Source organism: Ambystoma mexicanum, chromosome 8 (genome assembly GCF_040938575.1).
Source record: "Ambystoma mexicanum isolate Mex_15411 chromosome 8, UKY_AmexF1_1, whole genome shotgun sequence".
In the NCBI taxonomy this organism is placed as follows: domain Eukaryota; kingdom Metazoa; phylum Chordata; class Amphibia; order Caudata; family Ambystomatidae; genus Ambystoma; species Ambystoma mexicanum.
In genome coordinates, this window is record NC_090929.1 from 724,636,095 (window position 1) to 724,662,875 (window position 26,781).

At 44.6% G+C, this 26,781-nt stretch overlaps 1 protein-coding gene across 2 annotated transcripts in view; it reads right to left on the bottom strand.

Annotated features, from left to right (window-relative positions):
• ECD (ecdysoneless cell cycle regulator) overlaps window positions 1-26,781 on the bottom strand; it is a 1,545,240-nt gene that overhangs the window by 376,223 nt on the left and 1,142,236 nt on the right. For both annotated transcript variants that reach the window (XM_069610537.1, XM_069610538.1), the window contains exon 10: window positions 1,682-1,788. In XM_069610537.1, coding sequence (XP_069466638.1) covers window positions 1,682-1,788 — 107 coding nt within the window. The remainder of the gene's footprint in view (window positions 1-1,681; window positions 1,789-26,781) is intronic.

Here is a 26,781-nt window from a genome sequence, read left to right on the forward strand (position 1 = left end):
TATATAACGCGTATACAGGAGATATCATGGTCAAAGAAAATTCTATACAAGCATTTCCCCCTAAGTTAGGCCACAAGAAAATCAGCCGCCTCTTATACGCAGACGACATCATTCTGCTTGATTACACACAAATTGGCCTTCAGCGCAGACTGGATGGTATGTACGAATACCTATGCGAGAACGACCTGGAAATCAATACCAGTAAAACAAAAATCATGACCCTGGATAGACCGCAAAAGCGTAAAGATCCTAGCCGGTGGTTCATAGCAGGGAAACAGGAAGAGAAGGTTCAAACCTTCAAATACCTGGGCATTACTTTCAGTGGTGGTGTCAAGGAAACAGCTATGCAGGAAGCCTTTTGGGCAAAAACCAAGTACATAACCACGCAAACCAAGAAACTGGATAGAAAATTAGGCCGGTTCTCCTTGAAACCAGGCATAAACATTTACAAAGCCAAAGCAATTCCATTGATTACTTATGGATCTGAAGCAATGCCCTCAATCCCGCACACCATCTGGATAAGATTGGAGGGCTATTACTGGAGGAAGGTTCTGAACCTACCTGCCTCTCCTCCGATGGCATCGATCAGGAGGGAGCAAAGCCTTGTGTCCCTAAAGGCGGCAGTCGATCTAAATGACTTGAAGCTGTTCCGGAAGATGCTAAACTCTAACTTAAAATTTTCGAGATACTGCCAGATGATGGTAAAAATGTTGGCTAAGTGGGCACAAAAAAAAAACCTCTCCTGCATGAGATTGGCAGTTCAGAGGAAGAACTAGAAACTAACCCCACCATAATAAAAATCAGACTCAAAGAGTGGGACTGGACTCAAACTCTGGAGGCTGCTGCCAAAAACAAACTTACGACGCACCTGCCGACAAAAACCCAAAAGGTGAACGACACGGTCAAATACTAGTCCAAATTTCAAAACAAGAGTATTAGAACTACGTTCCTAAGAGCTCACCTAAATCTACTAAAAACCAATGAGATCCAGGCGATACGAGGAATCTCGATTAACAACAAATGCCGGTTTTGTAACGAGGAAACTGTGGAAACAATAAGACATTTATTACTGTCATGCAGGGGCATTACCACCAAAAGACTAACGCATATGGGTCATCTACTGAAGAACTACAACATCCACGATGAGGAACTTTGGTGGAACAACCTGATGAGTGGTAAAAGAACAAAAACCGTGATCGCTGTCGTACGACTTCTGCAAAGTCTTAGCTTGGAGACACTAGAGTCTTCTCTCTAAAAGAAAACGCCTAGCCAGTGGCCCATGTCCACGAAAGGAAAGGACACAAACAACGATTTTATAACATGAACCAAGAGGCTCCACAATGAATCTTGCAAACATTGTTAATACAATTGAGTCAAGAATAAAAAAAAGAAAAGAAAATTAATGGCCTATCTACAGAACCCGTGCAGAATACGGGTATGTTTTGCTAGTTTTAAATAAGCACTACAAGCATATGCATGTATCGACTTAGCCCAATGTGCGCCTATGAAATTCTCTAGTGTCTAATGAAAGGTGGCAGCAGCATTATGCGTTTTAAAATGTGTTTCGTAGTTTAATCTCTCTCCTGGGAATGATTTTGCCTGGCTGAATCCTTTTTTATATTACACAGAGCTTTGTGTACTACATTTTGCCTGCCAGTAAAAAGCTTGTTAATGTACTTACCATCGGCTGAGGGGAGATTAACTTCCTCCTTTCTCAGTTCTTCAAGATTGACAGTCAGTGTCTTCAGCGCATTTAGGACAGTCTCCCCAGGGGTCATGATAACAGAGCTAAAGGAACAAAATATGAAACAAAAAATGAATACATTTCTTAAAACCTCACTTCAAACTAAACTTAATAAGAACAAAGTTTTCAATCTAGGAACAAAACAAGAAAAATAACCTTCAGGTCATCTGTGCCTTGAGAGGGGATCATGAAGCAAGACACAGACAACAGACAAAGTTCAAACAAAAGATTCTTTATTTAATCAAATGTCAGGATGGTAGAAGGCCTAACTTGCCCTATGTTAAGGTGGAATTTCCCTACCTCAACGAAACTGAAAAAAGTCTGAGTCAAAGAGTTCAAATTAAAAGTCTGTCTGTGTCCAAAACCTATTCTTGCCCTCACAACTAAAGCTAAGCAGTGTGTAGGGATGTTAATAATACATCCAAGTGTCGCCAAGTGTGCTGTTTGGCGTTTGGACAGGACTCTGCAGTGAGCCACGACCGTCAACCTTCTTCTGCTCAAGGCTGTATGCACAAGAGGAAGTTTTCATCTTTTCAAATGCGGCGAAACGCTGCCTGGATGGACACTATATGAAAGGACTTCATCTTCCACAATCCTCTGCAAGCCGTGCACACGCCCCCTTTTGGAACCCGCCTCGGATTCTTGGCTAAAAGCTCCACGCACGCGCATCCTGCGCGCGCATCCAAGTGTCGCCAAGTGTGCTGTTTGCCGTTTGGACAGGACTCTGCAGTGAGCCACGACCGTCAACCTTCTTCTGCTCAAGGCTGTATGCACAAGAGGAAGTTTTCATCTTTTCAAATGCGGCGAAACGCTGCCTGGATGGACACTATATGAAAGGACTTCATCTTCCACAGTAAACACTTATTTATTTTAGTGTGTTAAACGTGTCTATGGGTTGGGCTGGGCTGGGCCATTGAGTACACCTGGGAATTGGGCTGGGTTGGGCTGGGCTAGTGTTTCCTCCCCCCTGACCGCACCGCCTCTCCCCTTAGTCCTCTGGTCTTGGTGCCTGCCTCCTGACACGTGTCTATTCCATTCTTTCTGCAGATCCTCTGCAAGCCGTGCACACGCCCCCTTTTGGAACCCGCCTCGGATTCTTGGCTAAAAGCTCCACGCACGCGCATCCTGCGCGCGCATCCAAGTGTCGCCAAGTGTGCTGTTTGGCTGTTGGGCTGGGGGCTGGGAGTATGGGGTAAGGCAATTTTCTAAGCTCTCAATTCTATCGTTTAAACTTATATGTTTAGGCTAAATGGTGGCAAGTTTGCGCAGTGGGGGGCCATTGGAATCAGGCTCTTTCAAAACCACGAAAAAAAACCGTAAAAATAATTAAAAAATGGCATTGCGAAATGAGAGTGTTAAGGGCAACGGTGCAGTTTCAGTAGCAAGCACCGCATTAGCCGCACATTGGGGGCCAGTTACTGATCAGGACTTAATTAAACATGAAGTAGCGTTTGCATACGCGCGGGCTCAGGAACTTGAAAAAACATCACTCGGATTGCTCCCGGTAGAACCTAATATGCCCATTAGGAAACACTCACCAAACACACCTCGCAAAAGTTTCCTGAGTATGCGTATGGATACTGGACCCTCTGATCCTCGACACCTTACTGATGATATCTTTATTTCGCCCTCAGACAACTCGATTCTAGCGCCAGTAGTACTTGCTACACTGGAAAAACGGATAAGGTTGTCAGAAGGTCCTTCAACACCAGTCACGTTCCCTCAATTCAAACGGGCTGACGTGCACATTCACTATAAAGAAGCCACTCATACGGAGGACCTGAATACCTCCCCAGTGCCCTCCATAAAGATACCACCCTCCACCAATCATCCGGTGACTAGTTCGTGGCCATCTTCTCCTAACCGGCCTTCTTCTCCCCCAGTGCCTTCACCCAGTATTAACCAACTGACAGCGGACCCCTACCACTCCCCTAATAAACAGTCTTCACATAATCCGCTGGGTTTTGATATATTGGAACCAACTGGTGACATACAATCTCTTGAAGCATCATATCCGGTGCTAACAAGAATATTAAACCTACTGGATCGCGGCCATGAATATACACACTACGAACTGAGGGAGTGCAAGACAGCACTCTCTGAAATCTTACTAAAAATCAATAAATTAGAGGGCTTTATTTTTGCTGACAGCCTTAGACACGAACTGGGACGCCAAAATTCTACACACAAAGAAATCTCAGCAAATAATTCCATATCCACTCAAACAGATCCGGCTTATTTTCCAGGGAATGACTCTAAAACCACGATGCCTCCTCAGGTTACATATGCTTTTCCGCAATCTTTTGCACAAGCTGTAACCGCTCCGGCACCTGACACTACATGCTATATCCTTACGCATGCCCAATTATGTAAGACAGTTGCATCCCACGCCGAAAAATTAGAGCAGCTCCTGTTTTTCTTACAACCCAATCAGGGGGAGGAAAAAATGGGGCCCTCTTCACCTAGCGTGGATAGGGGTCAGGAGCTTTATCCTGATAGCCCCTCGGTTCTAATCAAATTATTTGAGACCACAAACTCATTGGATGTTGCATCTGCTAATGTTCCAGCTACGCCTCCACGGAACCAACCTGTAGCTGGTAAAAATTCGTCTTCCCAAGTGGAGCGTTCATTCATATCAAGGAAGGAGAAAAGGCTATTCTTGCGGGCTATGAAAAGAAAAGCGGATTGCAAAAAGGTTGATAAAAACTATCAACAGGAACCGAGCATTAAACCAAAACTAACTGGAGAAACAAATCCAAAAACTGAGATTAACATTGTAGCTAACTCAAAGAAAAAGTCTGCCAGGATGAAAATCTCCGCGAATGATCTGGGTAGTGGAGATAAAATAATCAACAAAAAACTCAAGAATTCGCACCTCCATATATCAAAGACTCTCATTGAAGAGACTGTCCACTCCTCATCCCAGACGCAATTACCTAACTTCTTTAAACCTATTGAGAACAAAACACTAAAACTAGGAAAGGAAGTAGAAGATTTTGCTGGCTCCACGGACATAATGAACGACTTGGTGATTGCTGCTGGGCCTTCTGTGCCCAACGACAAACTTTTGCTGCAACCACAGTCCGATAACCCTTGTGAATTTGATAAAAAAATCTTACCCCACCAGGATATACTATGTATAGGGAGTAAGCATAATCTTCACGAGCCAGTTCCGGAGGGGCACATGCAGAATTCTGAACCAGTGGGTGAACCAACTAAACATTCCTCTACTATCATAGGTTGGGAAATTATATCCTTTAGTAATGGCACTAAGCGACTTAATCGCTCGGCCTTAATGCAAGCTTTTAACCGCATTCCGTGTCTTCGTACCCTGCACACAAATGATATTGAATGGATAACATTGCCACCAATCCTAAACCATCGCATGGTGTGCAAGGTTCAATCAGCCATCATAACAAATCTTCTTGTGCAATATATGGAAGAGTTACGCTCCATTGGATTAATGCTTTATCCGTTTGACTCAATTGATGATGCTATTTCATTTAATGAAACGCCTCTTGCGCCCCCGCCAGTTCACTTGCCAAATATGGCTTCTGGGGCTCCTTTGACTGGTGTAAACACTGATATAATTGCACAATTGGTAAGTCTATCTAACTCCAGCAAGGACTGGTCATGGTTATCTGCCCTTCAAAATACTCAAAACTCAGCAATGAATAATATTGCTCATTAAGTAGCCTGCTGATTTATCTATCCTATCATGGAACTCATGTGGATTCAATAATCTGAAGGCATGGTTCAGCAATCCGCATAAAGGAATCAAATGTGATATTATGATATGTCAGGAGACTATGTGTACACACGAACTTTTGCTGCCTGGATTCACTGTTCTTCAAACTAAGGCGAAACGGGGCACCAATGGTCGGCCGTATGGGGGGTTGGCGATATGTATAAACACCGACTTAAATATATTAGTTTTGGATGTTTTTTATGCAACTGTAATGATGGCGGCTTTAATTATGTTCCGGGGCTTCCCACCAATGCTTATCTTATTGATATCTTTATACCATAACCCAGAAACGCTTAATCAATCTGATGCCTTCCAAGAACTTGGCACACTATTTGATGAGGTTCTGACCCAACATCCCACATGTGAGATTATTCTGGGAGGAGACTTTAATGCCCACTGGATGGAAGTTAACTTACCCTACACAAATCCTGTGATACTTAGTCAAGCACACCACAGAGGGAATTTATGGCATGAATACCTGAAGTCTTGGGAACTAGATATTCTCCCCTTCGTTAATAGTGATTGTTGTAACACCTGGCGAAGAGGGCATAGAGTTACCTGTATTAACTATTTTGCCACCTCACGTGGTATTCAGGGATGTGCTGATACCATCTCAATCTATGATCCAGGGGCTAGCGACCACCATATGATACATCTAAATTTACACCTATACGTAGCCCGCCTCCCAATTGATCCGCAGCACGAGTTTTTAATGGAGGACCGCCCCGGATTGTCACTTCGATGGGATACCAAACTTTGCAATAGGGTAAATGACATGATTACTGCACGATTACATTCATGCTATGGTTCTTGCTTCCTTCAGAACACCCTGACTCAACAGGTTTACATTATAAATAAGCTAATAACTGAGATAATGAAATCGCTGAGGACTAGACCATTATATCTACGTGAGTGCATGCCTGGGCAACATTCAAGTTTTATTCCTGAAGCAAAAAGAGTTAAGAGGGTAGCTTTGCGGACACTTCTTAAAACTTCACCGACATGGGGGCAATATATGATTGAGAAAAAAAGTGTCTTGAACAATTATCGTAATAAATTCAGGGATCACAGGCATTTTCTCCATACTCAGGAGAATTTAAAAATGTTTAGTACATTATGTCATCGGGATAGACGCTCTACCTGGGGTCTGCTCAGGGCCGGAACCACTGTACTCTCTTCTGTTCAGTCCTTGTCCATTTCGGCCCAGGCCTGGCGAACCTACTTCGAACACAAATTTGCCCTCCCCCTGATATATAACGAAATCGAATTCAAATGGACCTGTCTGGCTCCTGCATCCTTCGCGCCATGGGATTTTGCGCATATTGAGGCTACGATAGCTGCACTTAAATTCTCGAAGGCTGCAGGCCCAGATGGGATCCCCCCGTGTGTTATCAAACAACAGCCAACTATGTGGGCTGGTTACTATGTAAAACTGTTTCATAACATGCTGACAACTTCACTTACTCCGCCGTCATGGCTAAACTCTATAGTTGTGCCAATCTATAAAAAAGGGTTAAGATCACAACCATGTAATTACCGTCCAATAGCATTAATTGATACTGCTGCCAAAGTGTTTGCCATCTTGCTGTTGGGAGAGTTACAAGCGTTAGTTGAAGAGCGTAACATTTTATTAAAATATCAGATTGGGTTTCGTGCAAGGATGGGTACGCCATTAAATGCAACAATTATGGCGCATCTTATAGCAAAACATAAAATTAAAGATTCAGGACCGCTATACATGGCTTCTATAGACCTCACTTCTGCCTTCGATTCTGTTATCCGTGCATTATTGTGGAAAAAAATGATTGCAATGAATATCCCTTTGTATGTTATACAACTGTTATCAAAGCTCCACACAAATACTACCTATTTAGTAAGAGTGAACAACGAAGGTACAACGACACACCCAATACAGATACATATTGGTGTTAAGCAGGGATGTAATCTGGCTGCCACGCTGTTTAATCTCTATCTATCCGGAATTAATGATATTTGGGAACAACAAATCTCCTATCCAGCAAGGCTCGGTCATCTCAAAATTCAATGGCTGGCATTCGCGGACGATATTGTAATATTTGATCGTACGCCAAAAGGCATGCAAATCAAATTAGATTTATTTTCAGCCTACTGTTTTACGCACAATCTAAAATGTAATGTTGGAAAATCCAATATAGTAGTATTGAGAAACTTCAAGAGGAAGAACATCACTCGTAATTGGAGAATTGATAACTTCCCTCTAACCATAGTTCCCCAGATTCGCTATTTGGGCTATAATATAACAGACTCGCAGTCTTTAGCAATGTGGAGGGACGTACTTAATAAAAAAGCTGCTCCACTTGCCACGCAAATGCGGATAGTCTATTTGAAGTTTTGTAAATTTTCCTTGCTTCCCTTACTGCAATTTTACATCCTGAAAGTAGAGTCTATTATTCTTTTTGCCTTAGATATGTGTTTAGTGAATATCAATTGCTACCTTGATCAACTGCAAGGATGTATGTGGAAGGGGGCAATGAGGATAGCCAAGTCCACACCTAATATTGTGATAAGGCAGGAATTGGGTATCACTGCTTTGTCTGCACGTAGGAATTGGCGTATGCTGGCTAACTTTGCTAGGATGCTATATCCACCCGCTAATTGTCTTTATGAAGACTTGGGACAACTAATGATCACATCCGAAAGATCGTCCCTTACGACCTACTATGCGAAAATGACTGCTCTCCTCGACGAAATTGCACTTACACCAGCTGACTTAGAACATAGACCTAATTATGTGAAATATCGCATTATTGAGAACGATTGGTGTAAAACGGTAACTGGTATGGCGGCGCTTAAGGGCTACAAAGAGGCAGCTCGTTTTTGTTCATCTAGACGGCCGCACAAACCATACCTAATTCAATTCCCTTGTAGCAAGGCAAGGGACATCTACTTGCGCTTTAAAATGAATCAATTCCATACCCTAGAACGAATATATGCCTGGAGCCCGCAATGGAAACAACAAGCAGGGCTAGGATGCGGATTGTGTAAGGATGGTTCGATCCAGGAAACCTTAAAACATATGGTTCTATTCTGTCCGTACTTTGAGGCAGAACGAGCATTAACAATCGCACCTCATTGTATGGAAACTGATACAACAAGGGAATGGTTATGGCTAGCCTGTATGTGGGGGACTCGAACAAGCTTCATTTTAGCCCTTTGTCGTTTTTTGAACTCCATAAATAATCAATTGGAGAAACTGTATAAATTGAAAAACGGATAGGCAACTCATTGATGTGACCCCAACACAATTACATATTACCTGTTGTTCTGAAACCTAGAAGTTTGAAAAACTGTCGTAACACTCCTCTAATGCAAGCACCATGTAGGTCCTTATAATATAACAAAACTTGAAGTCTACAGATGAGCTTATGTGGCCCCATTATAATTGCGTACCATTTGTTTTCCTGAAAGCATGAAGTTTGGAAACTGTGGGATACTCCTCTATGTAGGCACCGCGTATGCCTTTCCACATAACAAAACTTGAAAGCTATGCATGAGTTGTTTGCTTTTTCCATTTGAACCTCTGTTACGAATGATTGTACAACTAGGATTCCACAACTGAATGCAAATGGAAGGATGGCAAACAAAATACAGTTTATGAATTGATGGTTACATGAGTAAAATATTAAACCATGAATTAGGTTGACTAGATTTAGCTAATGTATTTATAGATAAAACGAAATTTATGACCTAGAAAATATTGTTCTTAAATATGCAAAAGGAAGAAAATGTATATATTATACAAGTTGTAAAAGTTTGTTGATCGAACTAATAAAACAACGGTTTGAAATAATAATAAAAAAAAAAAAAAATACAATAAATGGTGTTTAACTCAAAGTTCTGAGCTTCTTCCAGCTCTCGGCTTTCTTTCAGCTCCCTTTCAGCAAGTGCAAGAATATTCCACAAAAGTCTTAAGATTACCTTTCTCACGTTCATGACAAAACAGTTCCAAACAATCCTTGTGGTACCCTTTCCCAAGTTCTAAGCAACACAGTTCAAAAGCAAAGTGGTCTTGAGGCTTTGTTCTCAAGACAACATGTGCAGTTCCTCAAGTCTCAGGGTTCCTTTCCCCAAGACTTTAACTCCAGCACTTATACTTGTTTCAGTCTTTTCAAAAGTTCAACATAACTCAAGGTCAACTTGACCCTCTTTCTGGTTTGCTTCACCAGTTTACATGCAGTGTCTCTCCTTGGTTTATTTCACAATGGGCCTCATTACGAGGTTGGAGTAGCCTTGCCGGTAATACTGGCAAAGCTACCTCCATACCGGCAAGAAAGTCTGGCACCCGTGAATGGGCAATTACTGGGGTATTCCGGCCAAGTAATTGCCCTTTCGCGGGTGCCAAAACCAGTATACCCCCATTCCCATTTGAGCCCCATAGGGGATGGGGGTGCCTGTAGCACCGGCACCGTTCATAACAGACCTGGCGGAATGAAAGGCACCCGCGGCACAACTCAGAGTTTGCGGTCCGGATACAACGGTACCGGTAAGCTTACCGGTACCAACGTGTCCGGACCGGCAACCTTGTAATGAGGCCCTATGTCTTTGATTTTTCTCATTCAGCGCTCACTGGTCCACGCGCAGTTGTCAGACCACACGGTCCACCCATCACAGGTCGCGCAACCAGGATCCCTAGGCTCTCCAGCCCACACAGGTTCTTGAGCACTTGCCCCTGTTCCTTTCTGAAGTCTTTTCTGGACTTTTGTCGCTGCTATGCGCATGCGACTCATGTGCTGTGGTTGCTGTACCCTATTGCTCCCATAAGCTCTCTCAATGGGTATACTCCGTCATCCTTCGTACTATCACTGTTTCCTTTCAGGCACGGTGGAAATTCAAACAATCAATTTGAAAGTACGCAGTTGCCAGGCAAGGAGGGAAGCTTGCACAATGTCGAGCATAAAGCTTTGTCTTTGGACAGGCTAACTCTGAATAGAGGCGAAAAAGAGGGAAGTCACACAGGTTGGGGACCGGATATGTCAGTCGAGGACAGAGAAACCTTCTGAGGGGAGGAGTGAGCTAGAGCATGTAGTCCAGAGGAGTATTCTCCGACGGACAGAGACGTAAAATGGTCAGATCTAGACCTACCTAAATCTCGTGCGTCAGAACTTCTGGAGCAGCTAGATCGACCTGGAGGGCGATCCCATGGTGAGAGGGGGGGACTCGCCACCTTATGTGAGCAGGCTAAGGTCATTACTGGGAAGAAGACGGTGTGGAACCATTGTCCCTGCTATGGACAGACGATGGGGGATGAATGCGAATTTGGGATCTTGCAGTTTCCTCTGTTAGAGAAGGCAGGGGCCAGACCGCAGTATATATCATGGCCACAGATGGATAAAGATAATTTAAGGTTTAAACTCCCTAGTTTTACTTCTGGCACTGGGAAATGGATATATGAATTAGAGAAAATGACAGGAGGAAACACGTTAGCTATAGGAGACATTAAAGGACTTCTAGCTGCTATTCTTGGTGAGAGATCTGACGGCATCTGGTCAAGAGCCGGATACTCGAGTGTTACCGTGCAGAACACTACTCACGATGGAGCACCATTTAGCAACTGTAGAGCGGCAGTCTGGAAACGCTTAGAGTGCAATATCCAGATACACAGATATGGGAGCTATAATGGCAAGGAAAATGCAGGAAGGGGAGGATCCTCTTGTTTACATTCAGAATTTTCAGGAGGAAGAGAGTTTGGAAACGAGAGAGCCATGGGGGAAATCTATACCTGTATTCTATCATATATTATGTCAAGGGCTGCCAGATCAGGTGCAGAAACAGCTCAAGTAATTGGTAGGTATGGAGGCAAAACCCTGGTCAGAAATACAGCTGACCATTGCGTGTTATTGCAGATTGTTGCACGAGAAAAATAAAAGGAAAGATGATGTTAAGAAAGTTGAAGAAGCAAAGATAGTGCAGAATAAACTGTCAAAGTACGCCATAGAAGGGGCGATGTTGACTAGCGGAGAAGGGCCAAGATCGCAGCAAGCGGCAGGTATGCCGCAGGCAAATAACCAAAGGAAGTTTGATCAAGGTAATAAGGGATTCGTACCACGAGGTAGGGGAGGTTTTCGAGGAAGAGGCTTCCAGAATAATCAGGGAAATTTCCAGAATAATCCAAAAGGGTTTCAAGACATGCAGAATGATAATCAAGGCATGCAGGGAGGGCAAAATAGGAGACCTCCTTCTGTATATTGGACATGTGGAACGACAGGGCACTTAGCACGAACATGTGGGAGCCAAGGGTTTATGCAGAATGGGCAATGCTCAAGAGGGGGAGCCATCTATCTGCCTGCATTTAGCTAACAAAGTAGGGACGGATTTGCCCAAAATCAGGCGCCGAGAATACAACGGGCTTTGCAACAACAGCAGACACCATTGAATACGCCACAATGCCAGTCACTGCACGCATCCATGCAGATACAGCAGGGCCCAAACACAGGGCAGTTACTGATGCCTAGGTTAGGGGGTGTTACCATTGAGGGAGGGAATCCTTGTACGAGTATGGGAGTAAGCATGTACCCACACTAGAACTGCTCACTGGGTGACTTGATATGTTCAATACTATCTGTGACTCCCAATCCTCAAGAGGAACCGAGGGTTGACGACACTATGAGAGGCAAATAGTTTTCTTTTTTGGTAGACATGGGTGCAACACGTTCATGTATATGAGAAGGGAAGTTTTCATTGTCTGGAAATGCCATGAATGCTCAAGGATTCTCAGGAGCTACAAGTGGATTTTCTTTTACTGAGAGATTGCCAGTCTCTATAGGAGAATGTGATATGTCTGTACCATTATTGTATTCACGGCAGACGCCAGTTAAAATACTGGGCTGAGATTTAATGTCAAAGTTAAACATGACAATTTTGTTAACTGATGAAGGCATTGTGTGTTCGATACCGGAATGCATTATTTAAACGTGAGTGAATTTATCATGGCATTTACAGGACAAATGGACATACGAGGGGTACCATTAGAACCAGAGGTCTTTCACTATGGGGTACACATTTTGTTAATATGGCTACCTGGTTTAGTGGGTAAGACTATGAGAATTCCTGATGAGTTTTTATTCAGGACAAGGATACCTATAGACGAAGAGGGGGGAAAGTATTTCCCTTAGAATTACAAGCAGCTATAGTGCGAGGAGTGTTAGCTATGCTTGATGGAGTTGATAATGAAGGCAGATGATGGATCACAGTAATTGCCATTCTGATGAGGAAATGTTTAGGGACCTCCCGTCAGATGACGAAGTAGTATTTGAAATGAGTATCACTTATTGGGTGAGGGCAATAAAACGCAAGATTCCCCAGAAAATTATATTGGTACGGCAGCATCCTGAATGTTTTGACGAAGACATGGCGAAAGTTCCAGTTTCAATATGAACTACAGGCCCTTATGAAGTAGGCCTATTAAAAGGGGTTGGCGATGTCAAGATTAAATTGAAGACAGGAGCAATTTTACCTCGAGCACAACAGTATCCCATGTCTCGAGAGGCAGACAAGGGTATTTTTAAAACGATATTCGCCATGATGGATCAAGGCATCTTAGTGACGTCAGAGTCACCATGCAATACCGCAGTGTACCCTATCAAAAAATCTAAGGGGGGGTCATGGCATTTAATTCAAGATATGCGCCCTATTAATCAGGTTGTAGAGGCCGGATTTCCTCTAGTTCCTAACCCGGCGACAATTCTATGTAGTATCCCTGTTGAGGCGCGATATTTCACTGTGATTGACTTGAAAAATGCGTTTTTCTCAATCCCGTTGCATAATGATTCTCAAGATCTGACATCATTTACGTTCAGACAAACTAAGTTAAAAAGTACAAGATTACCCCATGGGTACTGCGAGTCCCCATCGATTTTCAATAGAGTCCTGCAGATGGACTTGAGTAATATCGATTTGCAAAGTGTGTTGTGTTGCAAAACGTGGATGATATTTTAGTCTGCAGCACATCAAAGGAAGAGTGCAGATGTGACTCAGTTCAGCTAATGATTATTCTAGCAGAGAAAGAATATAAAGTAGACAAGGAGAAGTTGCAATATTGCAAAGAACACGTGTTATACATAGGTCAGCTAATCTCGCACGAAGGAAAGAAAGTTACACCTGAAAAAGCTGAGGCTATTTTGAAAATGGCAGCCACACATGATAAAGCACATGCAAAGGTTTTGAGACTATGCAATTATGTTAGGACATGGGAATTTGATTACAGTACATATGTAAGGCCCTTGTTACAGGCTTTAAAAAAGGCACAGGCTACTCAGGAAAAGATTGTTGGGAACGAGGAGATGGAGGAAGGGTTTGAGGAGTTAAAAAAGGCAATTTGCACAACTCCAGTTTTAGGAATTCCCAATTATGCAGAGGAATTATTTTTATTTTCGCATACGAATGGCACAGTTATGACAGCAATACTCACGCAGAGAACCACGTTGGGGTAAAAGCCTCTAGCATATTACAGTGGGATTCTTGATCCAGTAATGAGGGGTCACTTCCCCTGCGAATAATCTTTGGCAGCCGTCACGTTTGCTATTGAGAAAGCTGCCAGCATAGTAATGGGGTGTTCCATGACGTTTGTTGAGCATGCTTTGTTTCCTATTCTGGAGAAACCTACTGACACTGACATCCCAAAGGGCTTCCGCCTATAAGGTGGTCATATCAAAACCAGCGATTTAAATAGCCAGATGCAAAATCGTGAAAGCTGCCATGTTTGTAAAAGCGGGTGGATCCAGCTTCCCCTATCTCGCGCCCACTCACTGGAATGCCCTACCTCCCACTATCCGTGGAGAGGCCTCCCTCACCACCTTACGCAAAATTCTGAAAACTACCCTCTTCACATAAGTACCGACACATCAGCACGAATACTTATCATATATGTTGTAATATATACGACCAAATGCAATATCTGTAACAACAGTATGATGTCTTGTAGTATTCATAATGTGTCAACAATCGCTATCATGTCTGTACCATGTAACTAAGTTATTGCAAGTAACAGTGCCTCAATGCCCCTGGGCTGCTTGCGCGCTATATAAATATAAATAAATATATAAATTTGTAGCTGAACCACTGGCACAAGGCGAGCATGCACATGATTGCTTAAACTATGAGGAGTTCTCTGACAAGCTCCCGAGGGTGAAGGAAAATGCTCTAGAAGCTGGGGAAATAATTTTTATTGATGGTTCTTCAAGAATCGATCAAAATGAGGGGCAGAGATATGCTGGTGCCGCTGTGGTAAAGCACAGGGCCAATGGGGAGTTTGAAGTAATGTCAAGTGCAATACTACATCTCACTTTTTAGCACAGGCTGCAAAATTAGTGGCACTGATTCTCGCGCTCGTGAAACACGGAAGTCCTTTTCAGCATCTATACATCGACTATGTCGATATGCTACAGATCTATAATGGGTACAGATATATGATAGTGGTAGTATGTCCCTTTTCAAGGTGGATTGAAGCTGGTCCTTGTACACATCCCGATTCTACCTGCGCAGCAAAACATTTTGAGCGAGAAGTGTTTCCTAGATGGGGAATATGTTAAGTATTATGATCAGAAAATGGACCACATTTTGTAAACAAAGTCTTTGAGCAAATTAGCTTGTTGCTGTTGGTATAAAGCACCAGTTCTCTTCGGCTTATCACCTGCAGGCCAATGGAAACTGCGAGAGAGTCAACGGCCTGCTTAAATAAAGGACAGCTAAATTGAAGCTCACATTGAAAAAAGGATGGTTACATTGCCTGCCTCTTGTATTATATGCATTAAGGAACCAGCCGGGCTCTGACCATCATTTTACGCCCATGAAATAGTGACAGGTAGGTGAATGAGGACACCCCTCACTCCTCCATCGAGAACTAGAAATGATGCCCAGACAACAGCAGAAATATTAGGAACTGAGCTACATGCCTACTTAACACATATGACTACAAGTGTTTGTCATTTCAGAACAGCTCAAACAGACGGGGTGTCGGGCTCAGAACACAGATGAACGCTATACAGCAACCAGACAACCTGAACTATTACTGCCTAACATTTTTACAGGAGATAAGGTGCTAATTAGAAATGTTGTCAGAAAGTGGCATGAGCCGCCATTCAACTGGCCTTTCAAAGTGGAAGATGTTACACCATCGGCAATAAAACTTGCGGGAAGACGAGCATGGACATTCCTCTGCGACGTGAAGGTCTACACCGGAAAGTCCCCCTGACCCCCACCCCAGTCAGAAGAAAGCATTGGAGAAGCAGATCAGCACGTGCAGACTATATCGATGATGAGAAAGAAGGACACAGAGACTGTCCAATAGACAATAAAGGAAATATTGGACTGTGGTTCTTCCGGGACACTCTTTGAAATTGCTAAACAAGGAGTGAAAGAAAAAGTTATTGTTCTTGAGCCACAGGAGCTTGTTGACATTGGACTGAGACACATTTAAGTCTTGATCGAGAAGGGAAAAGATGCCAGCTCTGGAATTCCTTTTCGACGACTGGAAGTGGGTACAGTTCCCAGATTCCTTTCTCACCGAGTTTCTGTTTGGAAGCATGGTGGTGCCCAATGACAACGTTCATCGGATCATCTTTGCTGTTTATCTCTACGTTCTTACCCTGAGTTGGTGGGGAGAACTGCTGACATTCACAATTTTCTGCCGAATCCTAAAAATGGTCCAATCGTAAGGAGATTGTTTGCAGCTATAATAGAGCACGTAATTCAGCTTCCTCAGTACAATTTAGAAAACATAAATGCCCCTATCTGAGGACAATGCTAATAGACTAGTTGGAACAGTCTTTTATTTCCTGATTGAAGAACGTCCTCATCTTGTTGGATGACAAACTGACGTTGTACTTTCCTGAGAGATCCTAGAAACCTAGTGCCAATCAATCAATTGCTACGTGACATTAAAGAGCAAGTCCGTTTATTTTCCAAAGCAATGCCAAGATCTTCCTGAATGAGGTCATCGAGAGAAGACATTCAGAACTTACTGTCCATACCTTTTTATTATTTACTGGAAACACATCCACATTTTGTTTGGCGAAAGGATGACTCCTTTGTGTTCATCAGGAATCCTGTTAATCGTCCTGTGATCAGTCAGCTGCTTGAAGAGCTCGTGGAACACATCCAGCAGCTACCAGAGTATTTCATGATGTTGCCCGAATAAAGTTTGATTTTTTCCTTCCTTAAAAAAAGATTGAGAATGGGCAACATCGACAGTAACAACAACGTGGCAAACAACGAGAGGCCAGTACGACGAGCAAGAAGATATTGCTGTGTCAAGTGGGCCTACTGGTATATCGTTTATACCTGCATCCTGTTTATTGTAATACTTCTCTTGCTTACAGTACGCACTATCTATTATGTAGATCAAATAAAGAAAGGATCCCTGTATATCTACCTATGCAGCAGGAGGGTACAGATGTGGCAACTACTAGACAACGGAGACCTTATGTAATTATTCCTACTCCAGGGCAAAGTTCCCTCTAATTTCTTTGGGCTGTGTGCGCAAAAGAAAAGTTGTGTGCGGGCTGTTTTTCAGTCATGTGCGCAACTGAGTGATGCGCTGCCAGACCGGGGGTGGTCGGCGCCGGCGCGGCGCCCCACCAGTGAGCAATGCTTAGTGATCAGATTCCACAGTGTGCAAGCGAGGAATGTGAATTTGCGGCACAACAAGCTCTACTTCAAGGGACATTTGGGTGCTCTATTCTCCTCCCAAGACTTTAGCTCATCTCAAATTGTGTCCTTTTACATCTCTAAACATTAGCAAGATCTTTCATTTTATGATGGGTTGGTACAAGTCAAGAACAGAGGGGTTCTTGTAGTGGAACACAGATTCTGCCTATCAAATTAATATTAGCACAGCATTAGCTTCTCCATTCACTAAATGTATGGAATATAAAGGAAATGCTTTCTATTGGTTTAATGAAATAAACAGTACATGAACATGATTAATGACAAAGACGACTTAATAGAAGGTGGGGTATGACACACAAAGCAACACAAAAATAGTTGTACAGAGGAACTGCACACAAACACAAGCAGAAGCAAAGCCGCAGAGCAGGGAACTGGCTACTAAGTGTGGATACAGACCAACAAAGGTTCACAGGTGTAAACCCTTCCGCTGCATCTTGACACTCTGACCTTACAGTATGAAAGGGGGTTACAGGCATCCAATGAGCGATAACCCTGGGAGATGAGCAGGGAGTCTTGGACGAGATCCTTGAAAACACTCAGCATTACCTGAGCAGCGCGTGCACTATTGGCCAGTGACAACTGGTATACACTGTGTCCTTGCCACTGTACACAGGATGCCGTGCTGCTCAGATGACAGTATGCACATGACACACAGTGTCCTCCCCAGGCCCAAACACATTATGCATACACGAAGAGCCCCCGCTTACAGTGTACACAGATGAAGCCCCTGGACGGTACAGAGCATGTGCCAACAATGTGCACAGCCGGTCTGACCTCTGTGTTTCTACAGTCCTTCAGTACACACGTGTGCCATGCTTCGATCGTGACGAGTATGTTGTATGTTAATGTTATAAACCCTCTGCTTCAGATGTGAATGTGCATGCCATCTTCTCTATATCTGTGCATGACCACGTTATTGTGTGCAACACCCGCCTGCCAACCTTCATGGAGTCAACGAGGCAAATTCGGACATGGATGCTATGTGTGACATGAGCATTTGAATTTGAAACACAATCTTTCACCCTCCCGCAGCCTTTCATATCCCCATGAGAGCACCGTCATACCCTACCCCATGAATAATTCATGGGAGATCAAATGCATAAATTCATACTCAATACACCTAAATGAGATCACAGTGTTGTGCATTGCATTTCGCTGCAATACAAAATTGAACACAATTCATCATGACGAATACCCATTCTTGTCATGGTCTCCCCCTCCCATGCATGACGCAAGAGTTGATTTTAGCTACAGCCGGCAATTATTCGCACCAGTACCACGAGATAATCTGCGATCCTTTTCTCATTAACCTGCATAGCGCATAATATTTGTGTTTAGCAGATTTGTGAAAGTGATTATGGGTCAACTCAGCATTTCGGGTGCTGCACAGTTCGGTGGTCGCACGCAATCTAATGTCAACTCCTCAGACGGGTATTGCAACGCATGTCTGCCCCCTGACCCCCTGTTAATCCAATGTTTGCATATACATTGTGAAGGGGAATGCATTCATATTACGCAGATGGTGTAAAAAGAATTGGGTGAGACTGAGATTGTTACAGGTAGTGCATTCTGGGAGATGTATTCTTGATTTAACATGCCGAACACATTCATAAATGAAAGCATAGGGCGTTGTAGAATGTTCACATCCGATAGAAACATCTGCAACCTAGCCCAAGGCATTAACAACATAAATATAGTTCAAGCATGAAATAGTCCAGATAACGTTGTAGACCTATATATTTAAAGGATAATCAGGCCCCTTTGTTTGCTACAGCACTGTATTTTCCGAGTTTAACGGCTGATTTTTATAATTCTGTAATTTTACAAAGTATTGAGGCGTGCTAGAGCAGTCTTGGACCACAGTGGCAGTTCTACACAAAACATATGCGTCTCTCCCTATCAAAACTTAACAGGCAGGTCGGCAATTCTGATGTATATAATTCCAGTTCGGGTACAGGTATCTACAAACTAGGGCCCACGGCCACGTTTATTTTCTGGGCCATCTTCGAAAAGAGGAAGTATTTACGGAGGTCAGGTGAGGGCAAGAGTCTCAGCAAAGCACTGCACAATTCCCACAGCTCTAATGTGATGCTAGGAGGAGAGACAACATCCCATTCCCAAGAGCTGTCAGCAAGTCCCAGACCCACGCACGCACTGAATATGTCACACATACCATTCTCCGTGAACACACACTTAGCCCGGGGCCTCTGTCACTAGGATGGCAACGTGAGTCTCCTTTAGATCTGAGACTCTCCTTTGGCGGCGTAAGCAAACGTGGATTACAGGGAAATCAGACGATTATTCGGCGCTCCTGTCGCCGACCCGCCGAGACTGACTCTGGCCGAGACTGACAAGCTTTTCAGAGGCACACCACACACTTTCACTGTCACATGCCTATATTGAATGGGGGATGGGGGGTAGGTACAATCATTGCATGTATCCAATGTTGCAGAATGCTTGCACTGTGTCGTCGTAATACGACCACGGTTTCAGAGCAAAAACCGAATATCCCTGGAGCCACAAAATGCACCCTCTTGCCAAAAGAAACACGCGGGGACTACCTCCACAACCAACCAACTTGTGCACCATTTATTTCAGAATACAACCACTCCATGGCATACATGGGGATAGTGGTTCCACTGTACTAGTACCCACTCACAGGTTATAGCAACATTGGGCACTGGAACTTCAGAGGGAGCAGGTGCCAAAGCACTCACTAAGCACTGGTGCACAATACATATGGTTTCTCGTTCTGTCGGTAAGCAAGGTCTCTTCTATGCATCCATCATACCATAGTACTACCTACCTAGGCTAGGTGCACACTGCGCTGCATGGCATGGGGCCCGAGCCGGGCGGCAGCTCTTAAATTCTTCACAGGGGGCCGGGGGGCCGGGTCAGGAAGGTGGTAGCAGCTCGAGCTCGGAGCTAGTCCTCGCAGTCAGCAGCACGTGCCAGCCCCACTGTGCAGGAACGGGGCGTCTCTCACACCACTACTGCACAAGTGCGCATGCGGGATGAACTCAGGGCACGTGCATTTGGGCCCGGGGCTGGGCGGTGGCTCGGCTCCCTATGCGCAAATGCTGCAGACTTCACTGCGCAGCCACGGACATGAGCCATCAGCACAGCAGCAGCACGAGTAGATGCAGGCCTGCCAGCCCCAGGAGGCAGCAATGTTCGTGTCTTTGACTTGGATTGTCAATCTAATCAGTCACGAACGTGCTGCCTCCTGCTGGGCCTGCATCTACCCGTGCCGTCACTCGTCAGCGTAATCATTTCCTTTCCATTGGAAAGGAAATTATTCCAGGCAAATAATGTTCGGGGCTAGCCTTTGTTTGTAGCCCCGCGATCTTCATCCGGGGCTACAAGCAAAGGATCCGGGGCTATAGCCCCTCTAGCCCCCCCCCTAGCAACGACCCTGATTCAATCTGACCTTACACAAAGCCAGTCTCTAAAGTTAATACAGGGAAGCAGGAAGGACAAGGGGGGAAACCGTGCTACGGGCGCACAGTACGTTCTTTTGAGAGCACTCGGACCATTTCTAGCCAGTGGGCTATTGAGTAGGAGGAGGCCACACACTCATCTTGGCAGGGATTGCGGGAAAATGGCTCAGAGGCCGCGCATGCAGCAGGTCTTTAGGCCTATGTTGCTGGTGGAATCTCTGCTCCAATCAGGAGCGGGGGATGTCAGAGAGCCGGGGTCAGGCACACAAGGAAGCCGGAAGGACAAGGGGGGAAACCGTGCTACGGGCGCACAGTACGTTCTTTTGAGGGCACTCAGACCATTTCTAGCCGGTGGGCTATTGAGTAGGAGGTGGCCACACACTCATCTTGGCAGGGATTGTGCGAAAATGGCTCAGAGGCCGCGCATGCAGCAGGTCTTTAGGCCTATGTTGCTGGTGGAATCTCTGCTCCAATCAGGAGCGGGGGATGTCAGAGAGGCGGGGTCAGGCACACAAGGAAGCGGGAAGGACAAGGGGGGAAACCGCACTACGGGCGCACAGTACGTTCTTTTGAGGGCACTCAGACCATTTCTAGCCGGTGGGCTATGGAGTAGGAGGTGGCCACACACTCATCTTGCTAGGGATGGCCTAAAAATTATGAAGAATAATGAATAATGAAGGGAGGGAGGGCTGGGAAGCACACTGCGCGGTAAAGAAAAGGATATGCGCGGCTCCAGAATCAAAGGTGCGCGGCCGCACAGCCGCGCACCTTACAGGGAACATTGCTCCAGGGATACATTTGAAGGCACCTAGTCCTGTAATAGATAAATCTAGGCTTCCTTTTGGGGGAAGGTCACGTATGAAAGTTATACGTGACTCCCTGCTTCCTTTCTATTATGTTAATCGAATTAGGCTTCTGGAGCTTTCTCCTACACAAGTGGCACATGTAAAAACATCAAGTTCACTGACAAATGTCGCTATGATTCCCTCAGTAAGAAGGGATTATGCTGGCATACTTCATGATATGATTAAAAACGCTCATGAGACAAAAAAGAGACCTAAGAGAAGTACTAGGGAGGATAATCATGAGCTAAAGGATTACCTGGATAGTCAAGCACATTTTGGAAATAACATGTGGTATCAGCACGCTCTGATTCTCTCTAGGTTAGACTATTGTAACAGCCTCTTTCTAAATCTACCTGCCTCTACACGCCGCCCTCTGCAACTAATCCAGAACAGGACTGCAAGACTTGTCCTTGGTCTCAAGCCCTGGGATTGTATCTCTCCAGCTCTGAAATCTCACCTTTGGCTCCCAGTGGATGCAAGGATTAAATTCAAAACCCTATGCGTTGTCCACAAGGCTTTCTGGGGCCTGGGTCCAAAATACCTTCAGCTATCCCTCCGCAAATACCTCCCCTCTCGAGCTCTTCACTCCTCCACCTCTAACCCCGTCAGGGTCAGTCGTTTTTCAAAGAAACAAGCTGGGGGTAGATCTCTGTCTTCGGCTGGGGCCTCCCTCTGGAGCAACCTCCTTGCCACTCAAACTTGAAGAGAACCATCTCCGGATCCGGAAGCACCTCAAGGCCTTCCCTCTTTGCTTCTGGCTTAACTCCCCCTCTTCCCTGCTGATCTGTTCTCTCTTGGCACCGTGCACCTGGCCACCCTCTGTCCTCCAGGCCAAGGTACCTGCCACCCTCCCGCATTGCCTCTGGGCCACCCCTTGCAGTGGGGTCTGTATCTGTACCCATACAGTCCCCCCCTTTTTCTTCTTGCACTTATCAGACCTACCCTGTCTGCTGCCTTAAACCAAGCACTTGCCAATTGCTGGCTGCACTACCACGGTTTGTTGCCTTTATTATTTATTTATTATTATTTATGTTTCTCCTTTGCTACGCACTTTCCACTACCCCCCTTCCAAGCACTTTTCCCCTTCCCATCTCCCATGCACTTGCGTGTTCTCAATGTCACTGGGCATAGTAAGATTGTTGTTTTGTTCTCCCTCTGTTCCTCTCCCATGCCTTGTCACCCTCTGAAACACTTGTGTACGAGACCGATAGAAATAAAATATCAATATCAATATCACATGAAAAAAGTGGGAAGGAGGACCTCAAAAGGAGGAATGCTTTGTATGCTCACTCCTGCCTTATAGTATAGGGAAGTCTAAAATCTTCATAGCTATTGAAATAGATGTCCAGATTGCACATTGTCTATCACACATTGCACTCTGCCGAACAAGATGTCAGTTAATGGGCCGAACAGCCTACCTAAAATGGCCCACTGAATGGAAGGATCCAGAAGATGACAACTATGTCTGAGACACAAAGACAAGGCTAAGAGCGCATATCAAGAATCATGTGATAAGATATGAAAAGCCTGGAGTGAAAGGAGCTGGAATTAGATGGGAAGTAAACAGAAGACTTGAGAGTCCAGGGAAATCTGCAGAAGAGATTTGAAGATGGAAGAATAGAGGCCAGATGCAGATTTGGGGATCAGTGCTTTCACCAGATGGATGGGAGGAAGGTGTGGTCATCTGCAGAGCGTGGGTAGTCATTGGTAGGTCATCTAGTACAGAATGGATGCAAGCCTCTATGGACGAAACTTGCTAAACTACTGACATGGATCGAAGACAAAGGAGGACCTTTGCAAATAGCGCCTTTGGAGAAAGCAAAACTGTGTTTCAGAAACAATGGCACAAGAAAAGTTGGAGAGAACCAGAATTGTGGTCGAATCTTTGATGTACCAGGAATGGACATTGGAACAGCAGTGATAATGGGTCACTACTTGGCTTGTTGATCCAGAGCCTACATGAAGCTGCCCAAAGGTTGGGGAGGACTATGTTCTATAATGAACGTTCATGTTCCAGCGCTGGTGATTCCAAGAAGCAACCTGAATATTGACGAATTTCCAAAAGCAGATGCTCACCTGGGGAAGAAGAGATATGCGGAGCTGATGAATCGAATAAAGAGAGAGAACTATTTCTCAACCAAGTCAATAGAAGCTTTTGATTCTATCCCTTATGAACACAGACTGATCAGTCAGACTTCATCGATATTCACGATAATCTTTATGTCCAGGATCCAGACAGCAGCTAATACTAAATGGTTACAGATAACAAGATGGGAGTTGTTGCAGATGATCAACACTAGCATAAAGGGATTTAATGCCATCATGGAAGAGCTGATAGCCATACGACTAATGACTCGTCAGAACAGATACGTCCTGGACATGATCACAGCTATGGATGGAGGTGTTTGTGCCAAAATTGGAGAATCATGTTGCACTTTCATACCTTGTCATGATGACGACAATAGCACCTTGACAGAGGTCATAGCGATGCTGTCGAAGCTACACGTCCGGATGATAGACGAAGTAGAAGACATTGCTGATGACAGTTTGTTAGGCAGAATCCAGTGCAGTTCCCTTAGGGAGCACTACACAAGATTAGGACTACAGGTGAGAGCAATAAATCCCCTTTGATATCAATCTGTACCACAAAGATTTAGTTGGTAGCTGTGGCTGAGCAGTCAGACTTATCTCAAGAGGGAGATGAGCAGTATTCAGGGTTTACACAATAGGCCCACTAGACTATGGAACAAGGAAACAATGACCAAAGCTTTGTATTTAAAAAGTAGATATATATTTATTTCATACACTTCTAATAAAACACATGTATCACAGTCATGAAGCAAGTTAAATTAAGTCAGAGGAAAAAAATACACACTCCCAAGTTGAATTGTAGACCAAGTGATCCAGAGTGAAAACTGAGCAAAACGGCACAGTGACAACTACACACAAGGGATTCTCTAACAATTCCTCACAAGGGGGGGAAAACACAAGTTATCTAAAAATAGTTTCTTATACACCCTAGCAACACTTTCCATCAGTTTGTGAACCAATTCAGCAAGACAGTGCATCAGTATAGGCAATACTCAAAATGAAAACTGAGCAAAATGGCATTTCACAATGTTTAAGAATGGGAAGGAAAGGGTAGTTAAAAGAAATAGGTGCATCAACACAGTTCTCAGTGAGAATCAATCTAAAGAAACAGATCTAACAAATGTGACCAGAGTCAGTAGGCCGGTGCCAGAGTCAGTGGTACAGGGCAAGGGCCCAGGAGCAAAATGTTCTTGTAGCTGCAGTCAAGTCTTTGGTTAACGAATTTGAAAAGGTGGTTGCAGAAGTTGAAAAGACAATGTTAGGAGAGAGGGTCGGCCAACCCAACAGGTAGGTAAAGGATTTAAAACACCTTTAGTACTATCGCGAAGAAAGGGCGGCCTGGCGGAACAATGTAAATGAAGAAGTGGCTCCTGCGGTGGCGGTTGTTCCTGGTAGTTCCTGCAGTTCGGGTGATCTAGCAGAGGAAGAGAGGCTCTCGTCGTGGAGGAAGGTTCGAGTTACTACACTAGCCAGGGATCAAACCAGCCGCAGTGCTGCCCGACGAATAAAAGGTATGCTCCTTTAAATCGCGGTCCGGATGGACTGGTGCCTGGCTAGCCGGCCTCCGGGTACAAGGTACAGAGATTCGACCAAGGCAGGTCCGTGAAGGTGATTGGCAAACTGGTTGGCCCCACCAGCTCAAGGGAAGAAGGCTCTTGCAGGTGAAGATCTTCTCTCGTCGTGTGGAGAAAAGTGGTGAGACGCTGCAGCAGGGCTTCACCGGTGGTTCAGTCATTGCAGATGTCTTTGGCTTCTCACCTCTTCGGCTTCTTAGTTCCAGTGGCAAAGTCTTGCTCTTCCAGTCCTCAGGACCCTGCTTTTATGCAAAAAGATCCCCATTCATACAGCCTAGCTGTCGCTCACACAGTGGAGTGGTCATCTTGGTGGGAGACCCTCCAGCCTATCAGGATAGAGTGCGACATGGGTTGCTGAGGCAACCCTGTGTTAGGGAGAATTCTCTGTTTAGGCTAATTTCCAAAACCTAGTGAGTCCCCCAGCAGCTTTGCTGGATTTTTGGGGTTTATTTTTTTCTCCTGCTAAGAGTGAGACTCTTTTTCTCCCACTCTTAGGCATGATTTGAGAATGTCCTTTGACTTTGTAATATGTTTTATGGGCTATGGGGTCTTTTACTCCATAGGGTTTCATGTGTTTTTGGTAAGTGTGTTACACAGCACCCTCAGTGCAGTAACACATAGGTGTCACAGTGACCCCCAAACATAGACTCCATACTTTTTTTTATTTATAGTGCAATAGCCAAAACTTGACTTTTAACACATTTCGACATACAATATATAAAAAATGAGACAATTAAAACAAAAAAGAATATTAACCAGCAGTTTACAAAATTTAGGTAAAAAACATACATCATAAAAAAGAGGAGAAGAGATAAAAAAGGAAATTCTAACCAGCACAAGTTGAAACAAATAATTCAAATTGTTACTAACTTCAATTCCCATACCCTGGGACTGACTACTGTCTCCCAGGGCATGTAAAGTCACCATTGACTTTACTAGTCTTAAATTGTGAACAGAACCAGTACAAACCATCATATTGTGGAAGTAATGGTAGGGGTAATTAGATTGCCCCTGGGTCTGTTTTTCGGGGGGGCACTGTGCAGTCCCCCCTCGTCGAGTTTCTGGCTGGTGGCAGTGGTTACCACACGAAATATTCCACCGGAATATTTCCTATGGGATTTTCTCATTCATTTTAAACGCACCACTTTTTTGGTGCAATGTTAAAGATACCGCTGGGTTGTTTATTTAATATTTATTCCCCGGTTGGGTCTTTTTGCCAGGACTCGGTTTTAAAATGGCGTTTGTGTTCGCCTCTGTAACTCCAACTCAAGTCGAGGCCTTTGTTCCACTTTTTGGCGGGCTTCTGCACAGAAGCCTCCAAAAGTGGTGCCACTCTGTCTGGGTCTACAGGATGTGTGGGAGGGGGGTTTAGGCAGCCTGGACTGAGTTGCCTCGGCAACTCAAGTCGCACTCTTCTGTGATTGGCCCAGTGGTGAGCCGCCCGGCTCACCACTTAGCATGTTTGAGTGACAGCTAGGACTGATGAATGGGGGTTTTCTGCATGAAAGCAGGGCTTTGGGGACTGGAACTTCAGAAGTTGCCACAGGACCTAAAGAATCTGAAGAGGGAGAAGCTGAGCCGACCTGCAACGACGACACCACCGGTGGAGCCCTGCTGAACCGCCTCGCCACTTCCC